The sequence below is a fragment of the Sus scrofa genome, chromosome 11, assembly GCF_054392235.1.
Source record: "Sus scrofa isolate SSC_HxYL_T2T_F1_AM1 chromosome 11, Sscrofa_HxYL_maternal_Yorkshire_Landrace_v2.0, whole genome shotgun sequence".
Lineage (NCBI taxonomy): Eukaryota > Metazoa > Chordata > Mammalia > Artiodactyla > Suidae > Sus > Sus scrofa.
The window spans coordinates 19,170,055-19,183,223 of NC_139393.1; the positions used below are offsets into that span (position 1 = coordinate 19,170,055).

Genomic DNA, 13,169 nt, shown 5'->3' on the forward strand with positions numbered 1-13,169 from the left:
TATGCTATCACTTGTAACTGGAATCTAATATACGGCACAAAGGAACCTTTCCAAAGAAAAGAAAATCATAGACTTGGAAAACAGACATGTGGTTGCCAAGGGGGAAGGAGAGGGAGTGGGAAGGACTGGGAGCTTGGGGTAAACAGATGCAGAATTAGCCTTCAGGATCGATTAGCAATAGAATCCTACTGTGTAGCCCTGGGAACTCTGTGATGGAACACAATGTGAGAAAAAAGAATGTATACATGTACGTGTAACTGGGTCACCATGCTATACAGTAGAAAAAAAAATGATAAAAAAAGAAAATATATGAAATACTTACCACTGGTTTTAGAATGGTGGAAAGATGTACTTCAAAAGCTTTAGTTTCTTCATCTTTTTCTTAAAAAAAAATTTTTTTTAAATATTAAAAAGATGAACTTAAATGCAGTAATCCTGCTCACAATATGTCTGCTAAATATGTATCAATAGGCTGGTATTTGAGATTTTTATTTTCTAGTTTTACTCCTTAGTTCATATTCAGCAGTTTGTGGCTCTTTAGAGTTCTTCTGCCTCAATTTCTACTTCCAGTATAATCATGATTACTAATTATAATACCATTATATGTTTCTAAACCAGTCAACAAGTTTTACTTACAGAAAGTGTATTTTTTTCATAGCTGTAAAAAATACTCTGGAATATTCTTACTTGTGAATCTCCTACCTCTTAATGACAAGTTAACTATCATTTGTTTCAATGACATGCCTTAATTGTGGTTCCCAAAATAGGAATATAATTGACTTGACCATAACTTATAGTCACCACTGATGTATCTGAAACTTTAGCTTAACTCTAATGGAACATTAGTGCTGAAACAGAATAATCAGGAGGTCTCAAAAATATGGGAGAACATTTTTATAAATGTTAATATAAATGTTTATATAAATGTTAAAGCATTAAACTTGATGGCGATTGGAAATTTTAAAGAAAAGGAAACAGTGCTCAGAGTACATGTGGTCAAAGACACAGATTAAGGGAAGGATTCAAGGGAAACATGGGGTTTTAAAACAAAAAGAACTTTTGAAGAAAGGAATGGACAATACTCTATCCTAACTTTAGAGTATTATAAATAGATTGGTGAATGACATAATCAGTTGCTATCAGGGACTTGGATATAAAGGAGTTGAGAGAAATAAAGAGTTTTTATTAAAAAACCAGCATAGCCTTATTTAGGTCCAGAAAGAGAAGAAAAGGGTTTAGATCCAGAAAGAGAAGAAAAGGGATCTGGATGAACTCTGAGTCTTCCTATTAAACAGAAATTTCTCTTGGTTAGTAAATTTACGATATAGGTGAATTTATTAATTGAGCTTTCCCAAAACATAAAAGAAGTATCCTAGTAACAATTTAGGTTCTAAAACTTTCCCCTCACATTTAGGAAGTATTAGGCCATTAATATACATTTTATGTGAAGCATGATGAAATGTCTAAAACGTTAGAATACATTTTTTGTAGGTTAAATGATGATGAAAAGTACAATTGGAATAAATTTTATTTTAAAAAGTTACCTTCTATTTCTGTATCAATTTGTGCAACACCTTTCCCTTTTCCTGACTTGTTCTTTGCTGATCCTGTGTTCACACCACTAGCATTCTGCCCTTTTATAAGTCCATTATGTTCATTTACGGGAGAAGGGCATTTCTGGGGTGATGATGGTGGACTGCTCATTTTATCTTTCTGTGTCCCTTGGCGATCTTTTAATTTTTTCTGCAAACGTTCATATGTTTTACTAGATCTTTCATCTCTAAAGTTGGACCTTCCATGTGTAGAATGAGCATCTAGGAAATAAAAAATAAGAAACATTTTAAAAGGTCACTTTCTTCAAACACATTTATGGCATGAGAAAAGCAAAGGAAATAAATCTATCATTATATTATATAAAACTTATAAAATACTTCGAAGAATAATTTTACACAACAAAGCTATTTCTGCGTCTTCACCAACTGAGAGAACCAAGCTTTGTAACTGAATTATAATTATAATCTTACAGATGTTTCTTTCCTTCATCTTTTCTCAGCACTAATAATCTCCCTAGCAGCAGCCTGGTGGCATGTTATGACTGTTACGGGTGGGGAATGAGATCTGAACTGAGTTGTGCATAGTTCTTTCTTTTATTCTTTTTCAACTTCAAACGTAAAAAATAGTAAACATCACCTATCTAAATTCCCTTATAATTCAAAAAGCAAATCATTGCTAAAAAAAAAAAAAGGTTTAAAGAGTCAGCAAAAATAAATGTGTGGGACTATTTCTAGTAACAGAATCTATGTACAAATTATTACACATCTTCAGATATTGTAAACTCAAGACTGTGACTCAGAAGAATGAATTCACACTAATAAAAATCACACAGCAATCTAAGATCAATACATTCATAAATATTATTAAATAAATTGTCCTCAGAGTTTATTTTCATTTTAAATTTAAAGTCTGTAGTGAGGAAAATATTTTTTAAAAGAAAAAATTCAAAATCTCAATAAAAAATTTAAATTAGTGCTTTAAGAAAATTAGTATAATATTCTTGAGTATTATAAGGATATGTACAATATTAAAATATTAAAAGAGTGAGTTTAGAGCCTTACCTCACATTATACGTAAGAATTAAATCAAAATGAATCAATGACCTAAATGAAGGAGCTAAAACCATAAAACTTATAGAAATCTGCATGACTTTGGATTAGATAATAGTTTTAGACATAACACCAAAAGCATAGGCAATCAAAGAAAATATAAGGTGGATTTCATCAAAATTCAAAACTTTTCTGCATCAAAAGGTACCGTCAAGGAAGTACGGAGTTCCTTTTGTGGCTCGGTGGGTTAAGAACCCAACTAGAACCCATGAGGATGTGGGTTTGATCCCGGCCTTGCTCACTGGGTTAAGGATCTGGCGTAGGTCACAGATGCAGCTCAGATCCCAAGTTGCTGTGGCTGTGGCAAAGGCCACAGCTGCCGCTCCAATGTGACTCCTGGCAGGGGAATTTCCATATGCCAGAGGTGTGGTCGTAAAAAGAAAAAAAAAAAAAAAAAAAAAACCCAAAAAACTGCCAATAAGCAAATGAAAAGATGCTCAAAAGATGCTTGCTAGTGCAAGCATATCAAAACTATAATGAGATAATACTTCATGCTCACTGGAATGGTTAGAATCAAAAGACAGACAATAACAAGCTTTGGCAAGGATAGGGAAAAATTAGAACTCTTGTATATTGCTGATAAAAATTTAAAATAGTACAGTCATTATGGAAAACAATTTTGCAGTTCCTGAAAAAGTTAAACAGAGAGTTATCATGAATTGGTAATTCCACTCTTAGCTATATACTCAGGGAAAATGAAACCCTACATCCACACAAAAACTTGTACACAAGTGTCACAGCATCGTTATTCCTAACAGATAAAAAGTAGAAACAACCTACCTAAATGTCTATCAACTAATGAATGGATAAACAAAATTACATCCACATAATGGAATATTTTTCAGCCATAAAAAGGAATGGAGCACTGATTATGCTACAAGCTTGAAGTAAACCATGAAAATAATATGCTAAGTGAAAAATGCTAGATACAAAGGCCATATATTATATGAACATTTACATGACATGTCTAGAGTAGACAAATCCACAGAGATACAAAGTAGATTAGGAGATGGGGGAAAAGACAGAATTGGGACCGACTTTTAATAGACACAGAGTTTGTTTTTGGGATGACAGAAATGTTCTGGAATTAGATAGCAGTAAGGGAATGTAGTATCCAGGAAATGCACTAAAAAATCTGACCTGTACACTTTAAAATGGTACATTCTGTTATGTGAATTATCTCAATAAAAAACATAGGAACTGTAATTAATCAGCATACACTTTTAAAATGTAGTTATCCAAATATTTTTATATTTCATTTATGACTGAAATAGGATGATAAATTAACCATGGGGGGAAAATAAAAACATATGTTGCACTAAAAAAGATCAGGAAATTTAGTATCAAACAGACTGAGAGGGTTAAAATCCTTGGCAATGAACTAAGTGGTGATTTGCAGAAATTATTTAACATTCCTGACCCTCAGTTTCTTCATCTGTATTTTGTAGGATTTTACTGAGGAATAAGTGAGATAATACATGTATGAGCATAGTGTCTAGCAAAGTTAAGCCTTAATAACTGTAGCTGTTGAGAGTGAAATATTGGATTAGGTTCCACATTGGCAACCCAAACAAAATATACATAGAAAAGGGGTAATGGAGGCAGCTACTGATTATAAAATTACTGTAACTTATTACGATCCAGTGGTAAGTTCTTTGGTTTAAAACTTCAAATATAGTACGACTCTTGTCTTCCACTGTTGGGTATCTAGTTTTTAGATTCATGTTCTTTGTAGATTTACATGCTTCACTTTCCTTTGCATCACTGAATCATATTCATTATTTTAATGCTTATTCCCTGTGAGTAACAACAGGTTTTAAAAATGCAAAATAGTAGCAATTGTAATATTTAGCCTTTTCTTACAATTTTCTCAAACACATTTTTAAAAACAAAATCATAATTAGTAGTTATAAAATGGAATAGGCTGATTTGAGTACAAACTCTTGCTACAAGTATGTCTACTGGCTCACTGTATGACCCTTACCTGGGAATCTCTCAGAAATGCAGAAAACCAAACCACACTCAGACCTGCAGAATTAATAACGTATTCCTTGGGCAACAGAAAAAGTTTGAAAAAAATATATGACATATATATCTATTGCATACAGGCTGTGACACATAATTTTAATTTTGTATTTAGAGTTATTTCTTCTAGAGATTTACTAAAGATAAATGATAGGTACTGATTAAGTGCCAGGAAAATAGTGAGAATAAAACAGATTCAGTTCTCAGGGGAGGTTAGAGTCAAATAAGGGCAAAAGACATATAAATAAACACACAAAAAAAATCAAATTGTACTAAGATCTGGGGAGAAAAAACACATTTCATTGCTAGAGACAGGCACACAAGATCCAAGCCGTGTCTGTGACCTACAATGCAGCTCACGGCAACGGTGGATCCCTGACCCACTGAGTGAGAACTGATCCCTTGTCATCCAGGATACTAGTCGGATTCATTTCCGCTGAGCCACAATGCGAACTCCCAAGATAACAAATTTGAGAACTGTCAGTATATAGGTGGTATTTAAAGTCAGAGGAAAGAATAAAATGATTATTTTGTGTGTATGTAGTTGCCTATTTTTCCCAACAATTTATTAACTCCCTGAGGGCAAGGGTTATGTCTTACTCTTTTTTTCCAATCTCTCATAGCAACTTTAGTTACTGGCATCAGAGCCCTCAGGATTCAACAGCAGCACGATTATTCCGGGCCAAAATATTTCCTCAGAGCTGAGACAGCAGCAGGACAGAGGAAAAGATCTCTTGTTGGAATGTGTCCCCACTAAATACCACTTATAAGTTACTTCATCTCTTTGGTTTTCTGTTTATCTGCTTTGAAGGGTGATCACGAGGATGAAACATTTAACATAGCATACGAGTAACAGAAATTGTGATAGTGTAACAGACTGTGATATTGTTACCATTTTTTGTTTCTTTTATATAACATGATAATAGCATCTATTATATTTAAGCAAAGAATAGCCAACTCCATCAAACAGGAATATTTTTAGATGTCTTACCTACATCTCCATATACTTGGGAAGACTGATACTGTGGCATATACTGTGTTGCCATGTCTCCAGCTCCGGTTACTGGTGAGTACATATGGCGTGGTGGAGGGGGCATCATGGTCGGGACAGGAATGAAACCAGGCAGAGGAGGATGTGGAGAACGGTGGATGACTGTATGACCACCAGGATGAAACTCTGGTGCCTGAGGAACCACAACAACTCTTCTAACACCATTGTCTTCAATAACCTACAAAATGAAAAACAGATTAAAAGTTTCTTCTGTAGAATATAATCAATTTTTACACTATTAGAAGTTAAAACATTTTACAGAACTGACAGGAAAAATTTTATTAAATGCATTACATGTGTGAATTAGCACTGAAAACATGAAGCAGTTTTTTTTTTTAATAATTTTTAAAATTTTCCCACTGTACAGCAAGGGGATCAAGTTATCCTTACATGTATACATTAGAATTACATTTTTTCCCCCACCCTTTCTTCTGTTGCAACCTGAGTATCTAGACATAGTTCTCAATGCTATTCAGCAGGATCTCCTTGTAAATCCATTCTAAGTTGTGTCTGATAAGCCCAAGCTCCCGATCCCTCCCACTCCCTCCCCCTCCCATCAGGCAGCCACAAGTCTCTTCTCCAAGTCCATGATTTTCTTTTCCGAGGAGATGTTCATTTGTGCTGGATATTAGATTCCAGTTATAAGTGATATCATATGGTATTTGTCTTTGTCTTTCTGGCTCATTTCACTTAGGATGAGATTCTCTAGTTCCATCCATGTTGCTGCAAATGGCATGATGTCATTCTTTTTTATGGCTGAGTAGTATTCCATTGTGTATATATACCACATCTTCCGAATCCAATCATCTGTCGATGGACATTTGGATTGTTTCCATGTCCTGGCTATTGTGAATAGTGCTGCAATGAACATGCGGGTGCACGTGCCTCTTCTAAGTAGAGTTTTGTCCGGATAGATGCCCAAGAGTGGGATTGCGGGGTCATATGGAAGTTCTATGTATAGATTTCTAGGGTATCTCCAAACTGATGAAGCAGTTTTTAATCATACAATGCAATATAAATATTAACTGATAAGACTACCTAAATAATATAAACAATGAGCTCTGAAATAGTTGGCATTTATCTTAGGTGTTACATGCATCTAGTGATACAGCAAAAATGAAGGGAGTCTCAAGGGAACTTTTGGTTTGTACATAGTAGGGTCAGGAATTACTTTCCTTTTCCAGATATGGACAATTTTAACAGTTGAAGATTGTTTTAAGGAGGCAAAAATCAAATATATTAACTCTCAGTTAAGAAAAATATCTGTGGTCCTAAGTCTTAGAAATTATACTTCTTTTTGGTTTGTTTTTTGGTTGCATCCGAGGCATATGAAGTTCCCAGGCCAGGGATGGTACCTGAGCTGCAACTGCAACCTATGCCATGGCTGCGGCAATGCTAGATTCTTAATGCACTGCATTACAGCAGGAACTCCTACACATTTTTAGAACAGGGGTCACACTGTGAAGGAAGTTTTAAAATGATAGTTTTACTCCCTTTGAACCTCACTGGAACAACAAGGGTATATAGGAAGGTCTAAAAAATATAAGATTTTATTTCAAAATTAGAAATCCTTTTACTAAAACAGGGCCCTTAACCTTTAATTTTTTAGAGCCGTACCTGCTGCATGTGGAAGTTCCCAGGCAAGGGGTCTAATTGGAGCTACAGCTGCCAGCCTACAGCACAGCCACAGCAATGCAGGATCCCAGCTGTGCCTGAGACCTATACCACAGCTCAGGGCAACATTGGATCCTTAACCCACTGAGCGAGGCCATGGATTAAACCCACATCCTCATGGTTCCTAGTTGGATTTGTTAACCACTGAGCCACAAAGGGAACGCCCCGCTTTTTTAAAAAATTTTTTTTCTTTTTTATTTCTCTGAGTGGCCGCACCTGCAGCATGTGGAAGCTCCCAAACCAGGGGTCAAGACACAGCCACTGTAGAAGCAACACCGAAGAGTTATGTTGTGAGGGAGCTCCCATCGCAGCGCAGTGGTTAACGAATCTGACTAGGAACCATGAGGTTGCGGGTTCGATTCCTGGCCTTGCTCAGTGGGTTAAGGATCCAATGTTGCCCTGAGCTGTGGTGTAGGTTGCAGACGCGGCTTGGATCCCGCGTTGCTGTGGTTCTGGTGGAGGCCGGTTGGCTATGGCTCCGATTGGACCCCTAGCCTGGGAACCTACATATGCCGCGGGAGTGGCCCTAGAAAAGGCAAAAAGACAGAAAAGAGTTATGCTGTGAGCCACACGGGAAGTCCCAGGGTCCTTACCATTTTAGACTTAAATGATTACTACTGAGGTGTTAACAAATGGCTAATGATGCTTTTTATATGGAAACAGAAAATGACTAAAATGTGAAGTGCTAACTTTAAGGCAAATCCTGGTTTTAGGAAGGACACATTTAAAAGAATAGCAAATCTTGTATGTAAGCATATGTGCTTGGTAGCAATATTAGAAAACACACTTATTTGGGTATAGAGAAGCCCAAATTACAAACAAATTACTGCTTTAGAAAGAATGTAGTTTCTAGGAGTTCCCGTCGTGGCGCAGTGGTTAACGAATCTGACTAGGAACCATGAGGTTGCGGGTTCGGTCCCTGGCCTTGCTCAGTGGGTTAAGGATCCGGCGTTGGCGTGAGCTGTGGTGTAGGTTGCAGACGCGGCTCGGATCCCACGTTTCTGTGGCTCTGGCGTAGGCCAGTAGCTACAGCTCCGATTAGACCCCTAGCCTGGGAACCTCCATATGCCGCGGGAGCGGCCCAAGAAATAGCAAAAAAAAAGACAAAAAAAAAAAAAAAAAAAAAAAAAAAAGAAAGAATGTAGTTTCTACTAAACAGCTTATTAAACTAACTTACCTGTTGGAGTGTGAGATGAATTACTTCTAATCTGGGACCAGAAGAGCAAATGAATCGCTGCTTTTATACACTGGCTCTAGGACTATAAAGTTTTGCTTCCAGCAAAATGGATGCCTCATATCCCACCTCTCTCCTTATTTAACTCAGTTCTTGATTCGAGCCTCAGACAAGTGTAAATGATTGGTGAAAATTAAATCATATCTGGAATCCTAGCTGAAGATAATCTGGAAACTATTTATAGCTTTTTAGCCTCTTGCCTATGGGAAAAGGACATTAGAAGGAGTTTGGAACGGATTTTGAGTGAGCCAAACCAGTGTGTGTCAGAACATATGACTTTCACTTTTATCAACTCTCTGACTCACAAATCCCAAATGAACCCCCATTTCTGATAGGATTATATAGCCCATACTCTTCACCCTCATACCATGTGGTTCCAACCTATCTAAAGGCCTCACCTACAGCATATGGAGGTTCCCAGGCTAGGGGATGAATGAGAGCCGTAGCTGCTGGCCTATGTCACAGCCATAGCAATGCCAGATTCTAAGCACATCTGTGACCTACACTACAGCTTGTGGCAATGCCAGACCCTTAACCCACTGAATGAGCCCAGGGATCAAACCCTAATCCTCATGGATACTAGTCGGAGGGTTCTTAACTCACTGAGCCACAACAGGGACTCCTCAACCTATCTTTATAGTTTTCTTCCAAACCAAATCCTGAACCTTTAATTCCAGCTAGGCTGGTATACTAAAAAAACTATCTTCAGACTTAACTATACATTTTTTATCTTGTACTTTTGTTTATGCCATTTTCTCTCTTTGCTTCCTCTTAATTTATAACGATGCGAATCACATCTATTCTTTTTTTTTTTTTTTTTTTTTTTTTTTTTGTCTTTTGTTGTTGTTGTTGTTGTTGCTATTTCTTGGGCCGCTCCCGCGGCATATGGAGGTTCCCAGGCTAGGGGTCCAATCGGAGCTGTAGCCACCGGCCTACGCCAGAGCCACAGCAACGCGGGATCCGAGCCGCGTCTGCAACCTACACCACAGCTCACGGCAACGCCGGATCGTTAACCCACTGAGCAAGGGCAGGGACCGAACCCGCAACCTCATGGTTCCTAGTCGGATTCATTAACCACTGCGCCACGACGGGAACTCCCCACATCTATTCTTCTAAATAGAGCTCTACTCTCCTCCATTCATTAAAACATTTTTTGTTTGTTTGTTTTTGAACAAAACAAAGACACTGGTAATTTAGAAGAGGAAAAAACAGTGATGTATTTGCGCAGACACACACAATAACTGGGGCAGACAAACATAAAATAACAAAAGTAGATTATTTAGCATGTTGCACAGTGATAAATACTATGCGGGGGGGGGGGGGATAAACCAGGTAAGGGGGATTAGAAGTATTGTGGGAGGGTGACAGGATGTAGCATAAGAGTCATCAGGATAAACTTTCTTGGCAAAATGAAATTTGAGCAGAGACTTGAAGGAACTGAGGGATTACCCATGAAAAAATAGGAAAGTGTTCTGGATAGAAGGAAGAGTTAGAACGAAGCCTCTAGAATTGGCTAGAAGGAAGCCAGTGTGACTGGATCAGCATAAAGGATGAGCAAGTACAGAAGCAGGTGAGGTCAAAGAGATACAAAATGGAAGGGGAGGTGGCCAGGTCAGGAAAGGCAGTACAGACCATTAAGGACTTGCATTTACTCAGTGAAATGGGGAACCACCACAGAGTTTTAGGCAGAAAAAGTAACACAAACCAGTGGTTCTCATCCAGGGGTGATCCTCTCCTGCCATCCTCCTAAAGTACATTGGACAGCACTGGTTGTAAGACCTGGAGTTGGAGTACTACTAGCATTTAGTGAGTAGAGGTCAGGGATGCTGCTAAATACCCTATAACACAGACAACAACCCCCTAAAACAAAAAATGATTGGGCCTAAAATGTCTCTAGTGCCGAGGTTGAGAAATCCTGATACACCCTTCCATTTAACAGGATTACTCTGGCTCTGTAGGCAAGTGCAAAGACAGGGAAGCTGTTTAGGAAGTTACTGCAGAGATCTAGGCAAGAGATGGTGGTGGCTTCCCTCATGGTGATAGCAGTGGTAAGTGGGTCCATATTCTACATTAAAAAAAAATTCTTTTTAAAAAAACTTTTTGCTTTTTAGGGCCACAAACCATAGCATATGGAAGTTCCCAGGCTAGGGGCTGAATCGGCGCTACGGCTGCCAGCCTCTATCACAGCCACAGCAACGCCAGATCTGAGCTGCATCTGCGACCTACACCACAGCTCTCCCCTGACCCACTGAACGAGGCCAGGGATTGAACGGGTGTCTTTAAAGGTAGAACAACAAGATTAGCTAATAGTTCCACCAGAAAAGTGTAAAAAAGACGCTGAGGAAGGAAGGTACTTCATTAATAGTAAAAGGGAAAGCTGTAGGTTAGGACAAGTTATTTGGGGTGGAGGGTAGACTTGGAGTTTAAGTTGTACACATTTGAGTTTGGTAAGTCTATAATACATAGTGTGGCTAAGTGTATCAGGGAGGAAGGATCAATTTTTTTTTTTTTTTGGCTGTACGCATGGCATATGTAAGTTCCAGGGTCAGGGATTGAATCTGAGCTACTGCAGGCTATACCACAGCTGTGGCATTGCTGGATCCTTAACCCATTGCACCACAGTGGGAACTCCTTTTTTGTTTGTTTGTTTTAAGGAAGGATCAACTTTGTTAAATGCTGCTGACAGGTAAATAAGATGAAGACTAAGGACTGACCACTGGATACAGCAACGTAGAAGTCACTGGGACCTCAATAAGAGCAGTTTTACACTTTGCCCCTAGTGTAATTATAGGGGCAAAGCCTGGATTTAAGAGAGTGGATTTAGGAGAGAAGAAGGGAGGAAAATTAGAGAGCTAATAGCACAATTTTGGAGTTTTCCTGCAGAGGGGAGTACAGGAATAGGGTGGTGGCTAACAGTAGTGGAATTAAGAAATTTAAAAAATTTGTCATTTTTAGTGAGTGATTACAACATGCTGATAAACCAATGAACATGATCCATCAGAGAGTAAGAAACTGATGAAGTAGGAGAGAGAAGAAAAATGCTAGAGTAATGTCCTTACTCAGGCAAAAGAGATGAGAGTCAGGACCCCAGTGAGGGCACATGATCTAGATAGGAGCAAGAAAGTTTGTCTTTGTTCTAGATGAAAAAGAAATCTGAATGATGAGCTGAGAAGGTAGAAGGTAGAACATGTAACTCAAGATGCTGGAAAAGATGTGAGCCTAGGAGTCTGTGGAGGGTTTCTCTTAATTGCTCTCTGTGAGCACTTTCCTGGACACCACAATCACAGTGATCTCTGTCAATTCTACCACATTTATCCTCTATTACTTGCTTTGTATCCCTAACACTGGATTTTATTTGTTAATTTTCCAAATGCATTTATCTTACTCCTATTACTTTAAGTTTCTCAAGGGAGAAACAATGCTACAAATAGGTAGTATTATTAGCTCCATTTTTTTTTTTTTTTGTCTTTTTTGCCTTTTCTAGGGCCACTCCCGTGGCATATGGAGGTTCCCAGGCTAGGGGTCTAATCGGAGCTATAGCCGCCAGCCTAGGCCAGAGCCACAGCAACGCCAGATCTGAGCCACGTCTGCAACCTACATCACAGCTCATGGCAATGCCGGATCCTTAACCCACTGAGCAAGGCCAGGGATCGAATCTGCAACCTCACGGTTCCTAGTCAGATTCGTTAACCACTGCGCCATGATGGGAACTCCAATTAGCTCCATTTTTTTAGATGGGGAAACTGAGGCATAGAGATGTTAAATAACTTCTAGGTCATATAAGTAGTAAGTGGAGGCACTAGTAATTGAACTCAGGTAATCTGCTTTAATTCTATCTTACTTTGTGGGCAGAGAATCCATAAAAACCTGCCTTCTAGTGCCTTTTTAAATTTCACAAACACAAGTGAGATCATCACTGGTTAAAAAAGAAATAGCTAAATTACTAACAGAATAAAAACCACTTTTCCGAAAGAACATTTCAAATATAAAAATAAGCTGAGGGAGTTACTGTTTAATAATAGGTTGTGAAAATTAATAAAAGAAATCTAATTTAAAATAGAGTCAAGAAGCCCTGAAGGGGGAGCACTCACATGCTATGGCTTGCTAGCCATTGTGGACACTAGCAAGAAGCACATCTTACATTCCCCAAAGCTAAGAAGTGTCCTTTACCTACCTTACCAGGTGGAGAAGATTTTTCTCCTCGCCTAGCAACAGCCCATCCAATGAGAAATCACCACAACTAGCCTAAAAAGAAGCAGCCATAACCCTGAACTCTCTTCCAACGGACTTTGCTCAAAAACCACCCTTTCCCAACTCCAACCCCATCCCCCTTTTCTCTATAAAAGAATGATCCTTTTATTTCCTTTGAGAACCTACCTGTGGTTGCTGTAGTTTGCATGCCTGGAACTGCAATTCATCTGCTATTCCTGGATAGCATTTTTCTGGTAAAATAACTATTTTTTTCATTTTTAAGGTTGACAAGGTACAGGGTTCAATTGTGCAAGATGAAAAGAGTTCTGTG

General features: G+C 38.3%; 2 protein-coding genes across 18 annotated transcripts in view; one reads left to right on the forward strand and one right to left on the reverse strand.

Annotated features, from left to right (window-relative positions):
* CAB39L (calcium binding protein 39 like) overlaps positions 1-13,169 on the forward strand; it is a 722,245-nt gene that overhangs the window by 311,833 nt on the left and 397,243 nt on the right. The gene's annotated exons all lie outside the window — the stretch shown is intronic.
* FNDC3A (fibronectin type III domain containing 3A) overlaps positions 1-13,169 on the reverse strand; it is a 193,726-nt gene that overhangs the window by 43,171 nt on the left and 137,386 nt on the right. For all 16 annotated transcript variants that reach the window (XR_014819346.1, XR_014819348.1, XR_014819347.1 and 13 more), the window contains 3 exons: positions 5,680-5,917; positions 1,545-1,814; positions 323-381 (listed from right to left, as the gene is read on the reverse strand). Coding sequence is in view for 11 of the 16 variants with exons in the window: in XM_021065328.2 (XP_020920987.1) it covers positions 323-381; positions 1,545-1,814; positions 5,680-5,917 (567 nt within the window). In the remaining 5 variants the exon portion in view is untranslated. The remainder of the gene's footprint in view (positions 1-322; positions 382-1,544; positions 1,815-5,679; positions 5,918-13,169) is intronic.